At 55.4% G+C, this 15,461-nt stretch overlaps 1 protein-coding gene across 6 annotated transcripts in view; it reads left to right on the plus strand.

The window, feature by feature from the left end:
* WNK2 (WNK lysine deficient protein kinase 2) overlaps positions 1-15,461 on the plus strand; it is a 189,601-nt gene that overhangs the window by 11,210 nt on the left and 162,930 nt on the right. The window contains exon 1 of one of the 6 annotated variants that reach the window (XM_049895555.1): positions 5,795-6,127. The exons of the other annotated variants lie outside the window; for them this stretch is intronic. Coding sequence (XP_049751512.1) covers positions 6,095-6,127 — 33 coding nt within the window. The 5' untranslated portion in view covers positions 5,795-6,094. Of the gene's footprint in view, positions 1-5,794; positions 6,128-15,461 lie in introns of those variants that run through there. 6 annotated transcript variants of the gene reach the window in all.

Below are 15,461 nucleotides of genomic sequence, written 5' to 3' on the forward strand. Positions count from 1 at the left end.
TGTCCCTTTCAGTTGCAGTATCCCTTTTTTAGATCATCATTTTGTTCTTGCATTACCTTCCTTATTTCATTTAGCTCTTTGTCTATGTTTGTCTTAATTCTTTAATTATCTTTAAAGTTGTTGTATTATATTCTTCCATTTTTCCATTATTTGGTCATCCCTAGATGTGCTTTCAGAGCCCTGGTGATACAGTGGTTAAAAGCGTGGCTGCTAACCAAAAGGTCAGCAGTTTTGAATCCACCAGCTGCTCCTTGGAAACCCCATGGGGCAGTTCTACTCTGTTCTATAGTGTCACTATGATTTGAAATTGACTTGATGACAGTGGGTTTGGTTTTTTGAGTTAGAAGTGCTTTCACTCCCTTTGGTGTGTTCATTTGGATCGGCCATTGTTTCTCTGTTCTTTGTGTGCCCTGTGATTTTTTGTTGATGCACTGGTATTTTCAAGGGTGTTAGCTTTCTCAGTTTTCCCCAGCATTTGGTGTTTTTGCCCACACTGCTTTCTGCGAGAAGCTTTTAGGTGGCAGAGCCTTTGGCCTTTGCTTTCTGTTTCCTCTCCCTCTGTGTGATAGCTCCCTCTTCTTCCCTGGATAATTGGGATTTGAAAGTTCCTGATCTCATTTTTCAACTTTCAGTCTCTCCCAGATACACCAGATAATATTCTGTGGTCATTTTGTCCACTAGTGGGCACCACCTCTCAGGCGAGATATGTACTAATCAATCTGTGCAACAGGGGACACAGTCCCCTCTTTCTAGATATTACTCCCTTGCCTTCTCTGTTTCTGTAATCATGTTTTTAGTTGGAAAACCCTTTTGGGGCTTGGTGTTGCCTTTCGGTTTTGCCAAAGCTTTCCTTCCTTGCTCTGTGGTGGCTGCTTATATATGAGCTGGCATTCAGGGGAAGCATCAGCATACTTTCCCCTGTTTCGGGAGGGATAGTCATTCTCCCAGGGAGGCCTGCCTTGTTGCTATCAGAACCATCCCTGTAATATGCTGGCTGTGGATGTAGCCTCCACTCAAGATGCCTCCTTCTTAGCATACAGCAGCATCAGTCAGCAGTCTTCAGTGATGACTGTAAGGCACAGTAGACAGACCCAAACTGATGCCCAGGGAGGTCTGTCTTGTTGATTTCAGAGGCCTGAGGTTTGGGGTGTATAGGGAAGCAGGTAGAGTGATGGGAACAGATTCCAATGCAGGGGCCTTCTGTAGCAGTTTGCAGCAGCCTAGCAACCAACAATTACTGGGTGGTGAAGGAGGTGTCACACTCTGGTCAGATTCCCATGGAGGTCTGCCTTGTCGTTGTCAGAGCCCCCCTGGTAGATTGTTGGGTGTGAGTGCAACCTGTACTCAAGACTCCTGCTTCCTAACACACGGCAGCCTCAGTCAGCAGTCCTCAGTGCCAACTGGAAGTGGGGGCAGACTAACCCTAATTGACCCCAGGGAGGTTTGTCCTGTTGGTTTCAGAGGCCTGAGCTATGGGGTGTGCAGGAGGCAGGTAGAGTGCTTGCTATGAGAACAGACTCCACCCAGGGCCCTTCAGTAACAATTCACAGTAGGCTTGCAGATGACAGTGTCTGGGTGGGGGAGAAGCTGTCACTCTCCAAACAAACCCCCAGGGAGGTCTGCCTTGTTGCTGTCAGAGCCTTCCCTCTAGTATGTTGGCTGTGTGTAGCCTCCACTAAAGAGGCCTGCTTCTTAGCACACAGCAGCCTCAGTCAGCCGTCCTCAGCACCGACCTGAACACACTGTGGGGGGAAGTCATTTTAACGTATTATTTCCCTGTCCTTTCTGTTTTCTAATGAGCTTTTCTTTTTGGCTCCAGAGCATATTACAGTAATAGTAAAGGAGCTAGAAGTACCCCCATGACCCCACTACCCTATTTCTGCCCCACATTCTCCATGTTCCTGAAGTATCTATGATTACAGGTCACATACAGCCCCCTGCATGGCAGCTATGTGGCAAGCTGATGGCTGGGGTGGGGGCAGGTTTGGTCTATTCTGTGGCCTTGGCTGAGCCTGGATGAACCCAGGCCTCCTTGCGGGAGGTGAAGTCTCCCTTGGGGAGGGGAGAGGGGTGTGTGCCATGTACCTCGTGTGGCCACAGCTGCCTCCAGGAGCAGTGGGGTGGTGTCCTGGGTGCCTTGGGACAGAAGTACCCTTCCTGGGCACCTGACTACTTTTCCTGTTGGCTTAGTGCCGCCTTCCTGCCCTCCCGGCTCAGTGCTGCGCGTCTCTGACTTCCTCCCTTTCTTGGAGAGGCAGGGCTGTGGGACACCTGACACTGGTGCCACGCAGCCAGAGGATCTGCTCACGTGTTTCTACCTCTGGCTGGCTGTGCTCAAACCCCAGACCAGCTCCTGGACGCCTTGTTGGCAGGTGGCCTGTTTGCCTTCTTCCTCATACATGCCTCCCTCCTGTCTCCCTTGGGGGCTTGGAGGAGATGACCTTGATTTTCAGCCTCCTGCATGGCTACTGTCCCTCCTTTTAGTGGCTGCCTGCCTTGGGGCAGAGATGAAGCTGTGGGGACCTGTCTGCCATCTCCTCACTTGGGAGCCACTCTGGGGCTGGTGTGCAGGGTAGGCTGCTACTCCTGGGGGGACCCATTGGAAGCCATGTTTGCTGTGCTGGTGTTGGGGCCCCCCTGCCTGGCTGCTCCTGAAGTGTGATCTTTTCTGGATTCTTGCAGGGCAGTGTAAGTCCTAAGGAGCTACTTCTGAGGGTTGGGTCAGTCTCAGCCCTGTGACCCACCACCAGGTGTTATGTGGATCCTGACTCTGGAGGCTGTACAGAAATTGGCCCTGTGTGTTTCTCTCTGGGCTGGCCTGGGGTTCACAATGTGTGGAAACCATCGGACACCCTTCATCTGTGCCCTTCAATGCTTATGTGACCCGCCAGTGTCCCCTTTGTGCCCGAGTGGCTGGCAAAGTACCGTGCGTGCCACCCCAGAACTTGTCGGCCAGCCCTCCATTCACCTGCCCTCCTGGCTGCCTGGCTTGTCCTCCCGGGGAGGAGTAGGACCTTGCCCAGGCCCCCAGTGTCAGGGGGCTCTGCCTTCAGACCTGCTTATCTCCATGCCTGGAAGCCCTCCAGTGGCTGCAGGCAGCCCACCCTGTGTGGGGCACTTTGCTCAGAGCACGCCCTTTTATAGCTGAGGCCCTGGTGCATGTGCCCTGCTGGGTTCTCTCCTGGGGCCTGGTGAGCAAGGCTGTGCCCGCTTTTGGAAGGGGCTCAGACTGCCCGACCTGGCTGACTTGCCCGGCCCAACCTGGCTGACTTGCCCAACCTGGCAGACTTGGGAGTGAGGGCACCTGTGACATGGAAGCAGGAGCCCTCCTGCTGAGCACCCACTCAAGCGGGGCACGTGGAAGAGGCTTGGATCGGTTCTGCTGGCGGCCTCCTGCATTGTATTTTTTTTTTTTAATCTCCCAAGTGCTTAATTCTGTCAGGTGGGCCGTCATTTGGATTCAGCTGGATGCCAAACCCTGGGCTGTGTCCCCATGTAAGGTGCTTTATGTGCCACACTGGCCAGGGCTTCTGGTGTGGTTGCCAGGAGAGGTTGGTTCTAGCTGTTTAAGAGGCCTGTGGAGGTTGGGACCTTTCTCTTCTCCCCGCCAAGTGCAGACACGGAGACACATTCAACACTGGTGCGTCTGCTCCTGCCCTCCGGGAGCATATGTTCCAGTGGTGACAGATGAGCAGCCTGGGCTGTGGGTGGCCATGATGGGGGCTCTGACTTGATGGCCACAAGCTCCCTGAGGTTGCTGTGGGCGGAGCTCACCTTTCTGAGCGTTCTTAGGGCCCAGTGCACAGGGCACTGGCCCAGCCTTCAAGCCTGCCTTGCGTGGAACCCAGTCTCCCACTCTTGCCCAGCATGTCTGACTCCAGAGTGAGGGGTCTCCTGTGCTCCCACTTCCCTAACTGTACAAAATAATCTGTGGCTCCTAGAGCTGATGTCTTCTTAACCCCCTTTTACATGTTACCAAAGCAGTTGCTGTGGAATTGATTCCGGCTCATGGTGATGCCATGTGTTATACAGTAGAGCCCTATAGGGTTTTCTTAGCTGTGATCTTTACGGAAACAGATTGCTGAGCTTTTCTTCCGTGAGGGCAGTGGGTGCATTCGAACTGTCAACATTTTGGTTAGAAGCTGATCACAAACTGTTAGTGCTTCTCAGAAGGCCCTGAGAGGGCAACTAAATACATCCTCAGGGCAGCACTGTTGACAGAACTTTCTGTGGGCATGGAAATGCCCTCTGCCTGTTCTCCGTGGGCGCCCTTAGGGCACTTGCAGTGTGGCTAGTGCGACTGAGGAGCCACATGTGCTCCTTGCTGTTCTGCCGGGTGCTGCAGCCTGAGAGGGAGGGTGCACGCGCCTCGTGAGCACTGCCGCTGCCTCTCTGACAAGCATCCCTCCAGCACCTCCACTTTCAGATCACGCAGCTGAGGCCCAGGTAGCTGAGGTGTGCTCGCAGGGGGTGCCAGGCACATCCAAGTGGAGAAGCATTGCCATGAAAGACAGAGGCGAGACCAAGAGGACATGACAGCCGGACACAGCGTGTGGCCCTGGCCTGGGCCCTGCACAGGAACCCTAGAGGGCACAGTGGGACCTTTGGTGAAATGAGAATATGACTAGATGGTGGTGTGTGCCAGTGTCAGACAATTGAGGCCCAGGGCCATGGTCTGGGTCATCTGGAGGATGAGGCTGGTCCTGAGCTGACTTGTGGATTTAAGGGCTGGAGTCTCCACCCCACCTTGTCATTTCTAGGCTGATAGCTGGAGACTACTCTGAGGTGGAGTCAAAGCACTGTTGATGGACTATTAGTCAGACTGTAACGGTAGTGATAAAAAGAATTGTTTAGATAAGGGGAGGGAACAGACGTTCTGGAAGGTTCTGGACACCGGTACCTGGGACTCAACAGAGCAGGTTTCTCAGTTAGTTCATCTCTTCCTTTTTCCAGCAATGGTTTGTTGAGCGTGTGTTCACCATGTTTGAGGCCCTGGGGATACTGCAGTGAGCAGGGCCAACCAAGAACCCTGTCCCTGTGGAGTTGGTGCTTCCGAGGGGAGACCGAGTAAACAGTGATGGTGTGCAGGGGAGGAGAATCAGGGTGGAAAGGAGAGTGGAATGGAGTGATGGGGAGACTCAGGTACAAGAGGAGGGCCAGGGAGGGCCTCAGAGAGGAGGGTGTGTATGAGAGAAGGCCCGTAGGAGGTAAGGGAGGAGCCATGCAGACACTGGACATCAGGAGCTGCAGGGAGCAGCCAGCGCAAAGACTCTGAGGAGGATCATCAGGGAGCGCTGTAGCGGAAGTGAGGGCGGCCAGATCAGGGCCTGTGGGTTGTGGTCAGCACTTCAGCTTCTCTGAGAAAGGCAGGGTCACAGGAGGGTTAAGCGAGGGGTGTGAGCTGGCTGAGGTTGTGACCCACATTGGCTGTTGTAGGAACAGTTGGGGATGAGGATGGAGGCAGGGAGGCCAGGGGAGAGGCAGTGGGGCTTGAATCAGGGGTGGCCATAGGGGTGTGTGGCCCATTAGGCTACGCCTCTCTCCAGTCACCCACTGCCCACACCCTGCAGAAAAAGGGCTGCCCTGAGTAGAGAACAGCTATGCCGAGGTTGGTCCAAGATGCCAGAATTGCTTCCGAGTATAGCAGGGAAGGCAGGTTTCAAGTCCTCGGTGTGAGGTCAAAAGGAGGCCCTGCTGCTGCACATTAAAACAGCCATGCCTTCTGCTGGACTGTCCTTGTCCTCACCCTTCCCGCCGGCCCCTTGGCCCTGCCCCTATGGCTGTGGTGGGTTGCTGTCTGGGGTCCTAGGCCTACTGTGCCCACCCTGGCACATACCTTCCAGAGCCACTTGGGCTGGCAGCTCTGTGTGCCTCACTTGTAGGCCTGTGGGTGTCTCTTGGGGCCTGTGGCTTGGGCCTGGCTTTGGGCCAGAGCTGGCAGATGCCCAAGGTAACACCGTGGTGCTCCAGGTCACTGCTTTGATGGAGGAAACTTGACTCGGTCCAACAGAGGTTTGGGCCACGTGCTTCAGTCTCCCTTTGCGGTCGGCCTGGCTTCAGTCTCCCTTTGCGGTCGGCCTGGCTGAGTGGCTGCATGGGGTGGTGGTGTTGCCATGCAGGGCTCCTGGTGAGTTGCAGTGAGTGCCACGTTGCTGTGGGCTCTGTGCAGGAGCACCTAGGCGGCCCCGCCTTATCCTTTGAGCTGCAGATAAGAAAAAGGGTGTGGGCAGCAGCAGCTGGGATTTTTAAAAAGCTAGACAGGATCTGCCTCTGGCCTCAGGCCTTCCACGGGCTGCATTTTCAGGGAGAATCTGGGTGGTGAGGCCTGATGGAGGCCTGGTCTGGGCAGAGAGGTGTGTTCCCTCTAAGCTAGGTAACCTGAGGGCCCTGTGGAGGTTTTCCTCTTTCCAGCACTAGTTCTGCCCCCTCAAGGGCTGCTTTCTAAGGATTCTTCCGAGTGCCGGATTCCTCTCTCTCAGTTAAGTCAGCTTTCCTTAAGTACGTATTCACATTTCTTGGGAAGACAGTGCAACAGCTGCATTAAAGAAGTGTGCAAAAATGAAAAAAGTCACCTTTCAGCCAAGTAAATACAACTCCTTTTATTTTTGCAGCTTGCCTTCAAGTTCTTATACACACACACACACACACACGCACACACTTCTTAAAGATACAGCTGTACTTGCAGGGTGGTGTAGTTTTTAAAATATTTTTCATTTTTTCTTAGAGCTGCTTTTAAAGCCGCTGGTCTGAGGGAAGGTTGTGGTTCAGGGGTTTGTCCCCGTCCCCGTGCTTGCTGTTGGCCCTTGTGGCGGACTTTTCCAGAAGGTCCTGCTTGGCCCTGCTCTGAGGGAGGCTGCCCAGGCCGCAGCACTGCCTGAGCGTCTGCCTCCAGAGGCCTTGGTGCCTTCCCAGCGGCCCTCCTCCTACCTCCCTGAGGACCGTGGCCAGCCCTTGAGCGAGCTGCTGCTGGGATTTCCCTAGGCTTCACATTTGGGCCTCATCCAAGTGTTCAGGAGTGAGGTCTCCATTGTGGCTTTAGATATAGAAGACATGGTGGCCATAAGCTTGTCCAGACACACGGGCAGATGGCTGGCACTGGCCAGAGGAGCCAGCAGGATAGAGAGGGCACTGGCTGCTTGTGAGAGGTGGCCCACCCTGAGAGGCCATGGTGCCCTCTGAATTCTGGCAGGCTGGCCAGAACGCTCCCTACCTTTGGCTTCAGGAGTTGCTTGACAGGGAGGCCCAAGCCCCAGTGCAGGCCGTTGGGGAGGGAAGGAGCAGACCAGCCTGGCAGGAAGGAGCCTGGTTTGATGAGAACTCTGCTGAATGCAGCCCGTCTAGTCCTTAGCATGGCCTCTCCAGGTTGACGGGGCTCTGTTCTCACCATTGGGAAAGGAACCTCAGGGAGGGCTCCCACAGTAGAGCAGTGGCTGTGGCATGGCTGTCATTCTGGTCCATGGCATGTTAAAAGGGCTGCTGCAGAAGGGGGAGGTTGTTGACCTAAGTAGGTTTGGGAAGTGCTGGGTTAGGCAAGCTTTGCTGTTGCAGGACTTGTCAGCCTTTAAAACATCCATTTTCACTGTGAGCTCTTCAGAGGGGATATGGAAGCGCTGCCCCCTCCCACCTCTTCCTTCATTCTGTGAGCTTCCTGTGGGACCAGGATGGGCTCTGGAGAGTGGAGGTTCGCTGGTAGGTGAAGAGCTGTCCGCAGTGCTTCCTGTGAGCCGTGGCAAACATGTGGAGGCCTCCATGTGCTGTTCAGTGGTAATGCTGTGGGCGGTGCTTGGAGCTAGAAGTGGAAAGCCTACCCCCTCCCCCCCACCTGTCTAGGACAGGGGCTGCCTGGGAGGATCAGTCCTCCCCTGCAAGGACAGTCTTCTCAGGGCTTGGTCCCAGGCCCTCTGTTGTTGTGACTCTGTGTGTTTACTCGGTGAGTGAATAAGTTAGAAAAATTCTCAGCCGAAAAGTGACAGGGCATCCAGCTGATTGTGGCTGAGCAATGCAGACCTTTAATTAGTCCACAGAACCTGAAATCTGGGTCAGTTGAGGGCCTGAGTGGTGGTTCAGCAATATCAGCAGGGACACTGGTGCTTTCTCTCTTTCGCTTGTATGCTCTTCAGCCGTGTTGCCAATCTGTCCCCGTCTTGTTGCTTCATGGCTACAGGAGGGCTCCCACAGCCCCAGGCATCACAGCCACATTTGAAGGTAGGAAGCAAGAGTGGTTAGGTGGGGTCTTAGCATCCAGAGGGCCCATCTCTCAAATGGTTCTGTCTTTTTCTTAATCCGTAAAGGAAAACTTTTGCCAGTGGTACCCTGCTGCATATTTGGTTAGACCAGGTCATGTGGTCATCCTTAGCTGCAGAGGCATCTAGGAAAGGCTTGGTTGGCTTAGATGGATTATGATCTGTTCCCTGGGGCTGGGTACAGCCTGTTTCTGTTGGTTAGAAGGGGTGGAAGATGCCACTTGACACCTGTGTACTGATGAAGCCCTCCTTTGCCTGGGCCTGTCTCCCCAGCCAACCAGCCCACCTATCCAGGGCAGCCTTGGCTCTAGCCTGCCCCACACCTCCCACGTCAAGGTTGTCCACAAGCCTATATGGATCTGCCTTCCCGTCTGAATGACCTCGTGTGTCCACATGCCCCAGTCCAGCTGCCCCACCGTGTCCTCTTCTCTTGCCTGTTCCCATCTGTACTTGTTCCTCACTACCAGCAACCTGGTCTCCATTTCTCCCAAACTTATTATTTAGAAGATCTTAAACCTATAGAACAGGTGGATTTACCAACTGCTTCATTTGTTTTATCTCTATGTTTCTTTGATCAAAATGTTCAGTATTGGTAACCAGGCACCATCCGGTTATTCCAGTCTCATGGCAAAAGAGTCAGTTGTTCATGAAAGCAATTAGCAACACATTCCATTTCCTATTCCTAACTCACTTTCTTCTTACGTTGCTCCAGGTGAATAAAGACCAATTGTTGTACCATGGACTACTGCTTGCAAGCTTGTAAGACCCCAGGCACTAAGCAGCAAACTAGGAGACAGAACAGAAGCACTAAACACATTATTAGGCCAATTAACTGGAATATCCCATGAAACAGTGACCCTAAACCTTCAAAGCAAGGAACCAAATCCCATGAGGTGTTTGGTTGTACACACGCAGCCTCAGCAGCTACTTTTTTTTGTTGTCGTCGTAACTGTGTCACAGAACTTTTGCCAGTTCAACTTTTCACAAGTTAACACCTTATTGACAACAATTACAGTTACCGGCTGTGCAGCCCTACCCTTGATTGATGTGTTTTTTCCGTCACTGCCCTCCATCTTCCTTTTTCTCTTCTGTCTCTTGGGCGCTGGTGTGGAGGTTCCGGCAGGGGACTTGCACAGGGCCCACACAGGTCTGTTTGGGCTTCCTCGGTCAGATTCAGGTGTGCATTTCCAGCACAAGGACGGCGCAGGTGATGTGTGTCCTTCTGTGCGTCTGTCCATCTGTCAGAAGGCACAGGTATTAGGAGCTCTTGGTCAGCCGTGCTGACTTTGGTGTCTGGGGTAAGGCGTGTCCACCAGAGCACTCTGCTACTGGATAACTAAGAAGTGACTCTGAGAGGGATCACTGCTCCGGCAGCTTCTGACCCATAGCCACACATTCGGGGACAATCCTGCTGGGATTATCCTGGCTCTCAAGACACAAATCTGATCATGTTGGTCCCCTGCTTAAACCCTCCAGTGGCTTCCCATTGCCCTGAGGGCAGAGCACATAGAGTAATAGGAACACCGGGCCTCTGCTACTTCTCTGTCCCTGTCACTGGGTGGAAACCCCAGGTTTTGCTCAGCGGACTCCTATCGGCCAGTAAACGAGAGACCAAGGTGGGAGAGTGTAAAGGTGTCTTTTATTTCATTGTGCAAGGAAGGAAGCAATCAGGGCTGCTGCCACCAAGACTGCTTCAAGAGGGCGAGGGAAAAAAGTTATTTTTAAGGGGTTTATAAGTAGGGAGTTCATACAAGTTACGTCAGCAACATTCTTAATCATACCACACAGGCGCCAGCATTTTCACCAGGCAGGCCAAGCAAAAGAACTGCAATTTTGATGCAAACTGTGAGGCCAGCAAGCAATGGAACTGGAAATGGTAGGGCCGGCATGAGCAAGCTGCAGTGGAATTTTCTGCAGCCTGGGGACCTCGGTATTACCCCCAAATGCAGAGGTGGAGGCTCAGGGGTTAGAGCCCACATGGTAGATGGCAGAAGCTGGTGTCAGTTCTGTTCTGCCCACCTCCATGCTGTGTGGCCTGGGTTCCAGGCTGGATGCCAAAGAGTGAGACCCCAAGCATCCTCGGCCATCATTTTTATAACGTCCCTCCCCCCACTTCGTCTCAACCATCTCAGCTTCGGAACCCAGTGCTTGGAGGTTCTTGGTTCTCTTGCTGCCTGGCTTCCATCCTCCCAAGGATCTTGGGGATTCCTAGCCTCTGCTTCCCGAGGATGCTGATATCGTGGGGGGAGGCCGTGGCACCTGTTCTCCCTGTACCCAATACCTCTGCAGAGGATGGGCCCCGCTGTTCTAAGTGGAGTCGGTGCTGCCGGCTTCCCCTCCTTGTTCAGGATGAGTGTGGGCACTCCCAGGCCATAGGGCTCCGTGGTCTCCCCCATAAGAGTTAGCCTCCAATGTGAGAAGGGGGGCCTGAGGGTGAGGCATGCTGGCATGAGGCATCTCCATGGCAGTGCCACCATGGGCTTCTGACCTCCGACGGTGGGCTGGTCCTGGCGGTGTAATGTCCTCTAGGTCTGGCAGTGCCTTTCCACAGCAGCACAGCCCGTCTTCTGCTACTTCGTCTATCTCTGGGGTGTGTCTCTCACGTGGGAAGTCCCAAGGTGGGTGCTCTTCATGAGCACCTCAAGGGTCTCAGGTGGCTCCAGGCGGTTATGGTCGTAGCCCTGTTTCTCCCAGGGAGGGGATGAGGAAGCGGGAGTGGGGGGTCGCCCCTCCAGCATGGAATGGGTGTGCCACCCTCACGTGCCCAGTCCTAACCATTCCCTTGAGGAGGGGGAACTGGCTGGTGGCTGGAGGGGTGCCCGAGCCCCCAGGGGCTGCTGCCAAGGGGATGCCCTTGCTGCTGACATTTCTGAGGGGGGTGACGCAGCAGATCCGACATCTCACAGAGAGGAAAACATCCACAGTCCCTTTCTCTGACAGCAGTTTTCGTTTTGGTTTATTCTCTTCTGGTCCTTTTCTTTTACATTCTTGGGTCTTTCTGCCAAGTCATAATTGTAGCATCCATGCTAATGTGTGCTTTAGGCAGTGGTCACGAGTCACCCAGAGCACCTGTAGATCCCCTCCCCTGCTGTTCTCCCTGCCCCAGCCCCTCATTCCTCCTGCCCTCGGCCCTGAGTGGAGCTAGGCTGCTTTGATGCCAGCACCAGCCCAACTGCTGGGCATGAGTCAGGACTAGGCCAGATCCTCGCATTGTCCTGTGCCCAGGGTGGGCTTAGCGGTAGGCGGAGGCCAGTACAGACCCAGCCTTGCATCCTCCTAATGTGTGCCTTTGCACAGGTTCCTTCATGCCTCTGTGCTGGACCTGGGGGCTGGGAGGTGGGGGGGTGGCCTGTGGATGTGGCTGCTCTGCCTGGCAGAGGCTGGTCCCCTGGGGGTCACAGAAGGAAGGGGCCTGGTGCCTGTGGCCTGGGTGGGACAGGCAGCCTGGGTGGGCCTGGAAGGCAGCAGGACTAAGAACCCCTACTAAGTCCTTCTGTCTGCAGATCTCCATGGCCTAGGGAGGCTGCTTAGCTCTGGGCAGGAGAGAAGGGGATACGTGTGACTGGCTGGGACTGGTCCTGGTCTCTGCTCTCCACCTACCCACCCGCCTGCCCACAGCCTATTTCTGGGGTTGGCGGTATAGGCACCGAGCCATGTCATCTGTGCTGGTTTCAGCATCAGGGGTGTGTGCTCCTGACCACTGCGAGGTCTGGTTGGGTGGACTGAATGGGTTAATGGTCTAGTCTTGGGAGCTGGGCAGGGGTGTGTTTGCTGGGGGTCCGTCAAACATGGCCCTTCCTCAGGAGGCTCTTTTCTGTCCTGTGGTTGGTGGAGAGAAGAAAGCAAGGGGGCCTGTGGGGTCTCCATTCTGCCTCTGAATAGCCAAGGAGCTGGTACAAGCTGTGCCCAGGTGGGCTGAAGCTGGACACTGGTAGCGTGATGTGGCTGTCCTAGCAAGCAGGCAGCTCTCGTTCCCCAGCTTTGCCCGTTTCTCCCGCTGCTCCTCTGGTGCTCCTCAGCACCAGCTGCCACCTTCAGCCGGCTTTTGGTAGGCATCCCTGAAATACTGGTGGTCTCTTCGCCTCAACCAGCACCTGCTGCCAGCAGGAACAAGGGCTGGGAGGAGTGCATGCTGGGCAGGGCAGGGCAGGGCACAGGGGACCTGGGAGAGGGGCCCCGGGCAGGGAGGCAGGCTGGAATTTGGGGTGGTAGTGCCTGTGCCAGAGCTGCCTCATCGATGTGCGCTGCTGGATGGTTGCGTTTCCCTACGACCTGTGAATGTCGTTACTTGAGGCCATACCTTGGCCCTGGTTAAACTGCTCTCCCCGGTGTCTGTATGCCCTGGGCTTGAGGGGGCTGTGTGAGTCATATGCAGACCAGCAGGCTGTCCTCTTCACTGGTGTGCCTTGGTCCCTGCGTGGGTGCCTCAGTGTGGGTATCCTTGCACCTTTGTGGACACCTGGCTGTTCTCAGACCTGGACTATCACGAGTGAGGCTGCTGTGTCCATGCCTGCTGGAGGTGAAGGGTGGAGGATGGGATGAGGTCTCGTGGGGCCCTGGGCCCAGCCGTGCTGTCAACCACCAGCAGCTGGACATGAAAGACAGGTATCCACTGCTGTGCACGCGGTGCTCCGTGCTCTGGCCCTGCCTCCTGCAGGCAACACTGACCTGGCCCTGCTCAGGACGCGGGGTCATGGGAACAGAGCTGGGTTGTGGTCTCTGCTTTGGCATGGCAGGCTCTGGGCATGGTGTCTGGAGAGCAAGGAGCTGGGCCCCAGTTGGGCAAGGGGCCGGCCCAGCCTATGGGGGCCCTGCGCAAACAAGCCAGGCCACCTGGGCTCCTGTGACCGCCAGCATATCCTCGAGGAGTCAGTGTTTGGCACACAGCTTGCTGATCTGAAATGTCCATCAGCCTTGGTAAATATTTGATGACGGCAATGATAGAAAACAAAGGCACACTGTGTTCCCAGGAGGGAGCGAGACAGTGACATTGGAACGTCCCTGCCCTGCCGGTGCTTCCTTTCATGTGTGTGTGGATGCCTTTTCAAGGCAGGCCTTTGTGTCCCGTCCCAGAGCAGAGGCCTCAGGCCTGGCCAGGCTGAGTGCTGGGAGGCAGCGCTGCCAACTTTCCTCCAGATGCCTCCTGGGCCTCTGGGAGGGCTGCTGGAGGGGCTTTGGGTCACAGTGGGGTCTCACCCATCTGCCGCCACCTTGGATAAACTCTCGCCTGCAGGCCCCAGGGAGGGGCTCAGTGCAGTGAAGTGTGGCCTGGACACCTGACGGTGCTACCAGAGGCACCTGTGCCCTTGCCAGGCATTATCTGACCCCTGTGGCCCGTTCCCATGGCCACACAGTGTGGGCGGCAGTGGCACCTTGACTCCAGGCTTCTCAGTCAATGCCTCCCCAGCTTAGCCACCCACTACTGTGTGTAAGGATTGCTGATAGAGGGGCTATTAGTAGAAAACAAGCTGGCGGACCACCCAGTGTCCTGTGTGTGCATGCATGTATTTGTGTGCATGCATGTGTGCACATGTACATGTGTTGCGTGCATGTTCGTGTGTGCACGAGGTCTGTGTGTGTATGTATCAGGGTGGATGTGCGTGTGCATGTGTGCATGTGTGTGCTTGCATGTGTGCATGTGTACTGACACGTGTGTGGTCTTTGGCTTGTTTGCCAGGGAAGAGGCCCGTGGAAATGGCATGTCCTTTCGGTTAGACCTCGCCAGGGAAGGAGCAAACACCCCGAGGGCCCTGGGCGGCATGTGGCCACCTGAGCCATCCTGTCCCTTGTAGGGTGCTGACTGGGCTGTGCCAGGTCCTTGGGCCGTGGCAGGCCCTGCAGGAAAGGCGGGCGTCTGTATGGTTCCTGTGCTTTCTCTCTGGGGGAAGGGAAGCACGGTGGGTGGGGCAGGGTAAGGAGCAGTGGGAAGGAGGGTGAATCATGAGGGCTTGGAAAGAACCTCATCTTTGGTATACTTACTAGTGCTGATGGCAGTGGCTGTTTACCGAGCCTCCCTGAATGCCTGGCCCCATGCTGAATGCCTTCCTTACATTTGCTCATTTAGTCCTCACAACCACCCCACGGGGCTGGCAGGCAGTTATTCCTGGGGAATGGGGACACTGAGTCTGGAAGGTGGTGGATACTGGGCTGCTAGGCCTCTGGGCAGCCCCACTCACCTGGGTGTGCTGCCTAGGGCTGCTCCCCTGAGGACTGTGTTGCTCCCCAAAGGCACCTAGGCCCCCTCTCAGTGGAAACCTGCCCTGGGACCCAGGCTGGAGCGAGGCCATTTAGGGCCCTGTGGGATGGGGGGTCTGGGGCCTCCAGGCATCCCCTATGTGAGGACAGCTGGTGCAGATGAGGGGTGTTGAGTGCGGTTGTGGGGATTGTGGACAGGGAGCCGCTGCACCGGAAGGGATGATGGCCGAGAGGCTGCAGGTGAGCTGGACTGTGTGCTCAGGGGGGCAGGCCACGAAGGCTTCCTTCTCAGTCAGAGGAAGAAAGGAAAGCAGGCTGTGGCGCCTCCTTTACACAAGCCGCGAAGCCAGGGCTGCGGCTGGCAGTGGAAGGCTGGAGAGGAGCCTGCAGTCTGCAGGGGCAACCTGCTTAGAACCAGGCCAGGTCGGGGCCATGGGCAGCTGGGAAGTTCAGGGAACTGGGCAGTGTGGTTGGCTGAATAACAACACCCAAAGACACGCACATCCTAATCCTTGGAAGTGTGACTGTGAGCTGGCATGATTAAGTGAAGGGCCACGAGGCGAGGTGACAACCCTGGGCTCTCCAGGCCCAGTGTCTTCTCAGGGTGTTATGAGAGGAAGCAGGAGGATCTGACAGAGAAAGTGGTGTCAGGAGAGGGGATGCCAACTGCTGCTTGCGGGTGGGGGAGGCCCACGGGCCAAGGAACACAGTGGCCTCTAGTCTCTGGAGAAGGCAAGGGATGGCTCCTCCCCTAGAGCCTCCAGAGGGAACCAGCCCTGCCAACTCCTTGACTTTGGCCCCAGCAGGCTGATTCACACCTCTGATTTGGAAGATCACAGACAGATGCTGTTTTAAGCCCCAGTGTGATGTCTAAGGAGCCTTTGTGGCACAGGGGTTAAGCGCTCGGCTGCCACTCCATGGGAGAAAGATGTGGCAGTCTGTTTCTGTAAAGATTACAGCCTTGGAAACCCTATGAGGCAGTTCTGCTCTGTCCTGTAGGGTCGCTATGAGTCTGAATCAACT

Source organism: Elephas maximus, chromosome 9 (genome assembly GCF_024166365.1).
Source record: "Elephas maximus indicus isolate mEleMax1 chromosome 9, mEleMax1 primary haplotype, whole genome shotgun sequence".
NCBI classification, from domain to species: Eukaryota; Metazoa; Chordata; class Mammalia; order Proboscidea; family Elephantidae; genus Elephas; species Elephas maximus.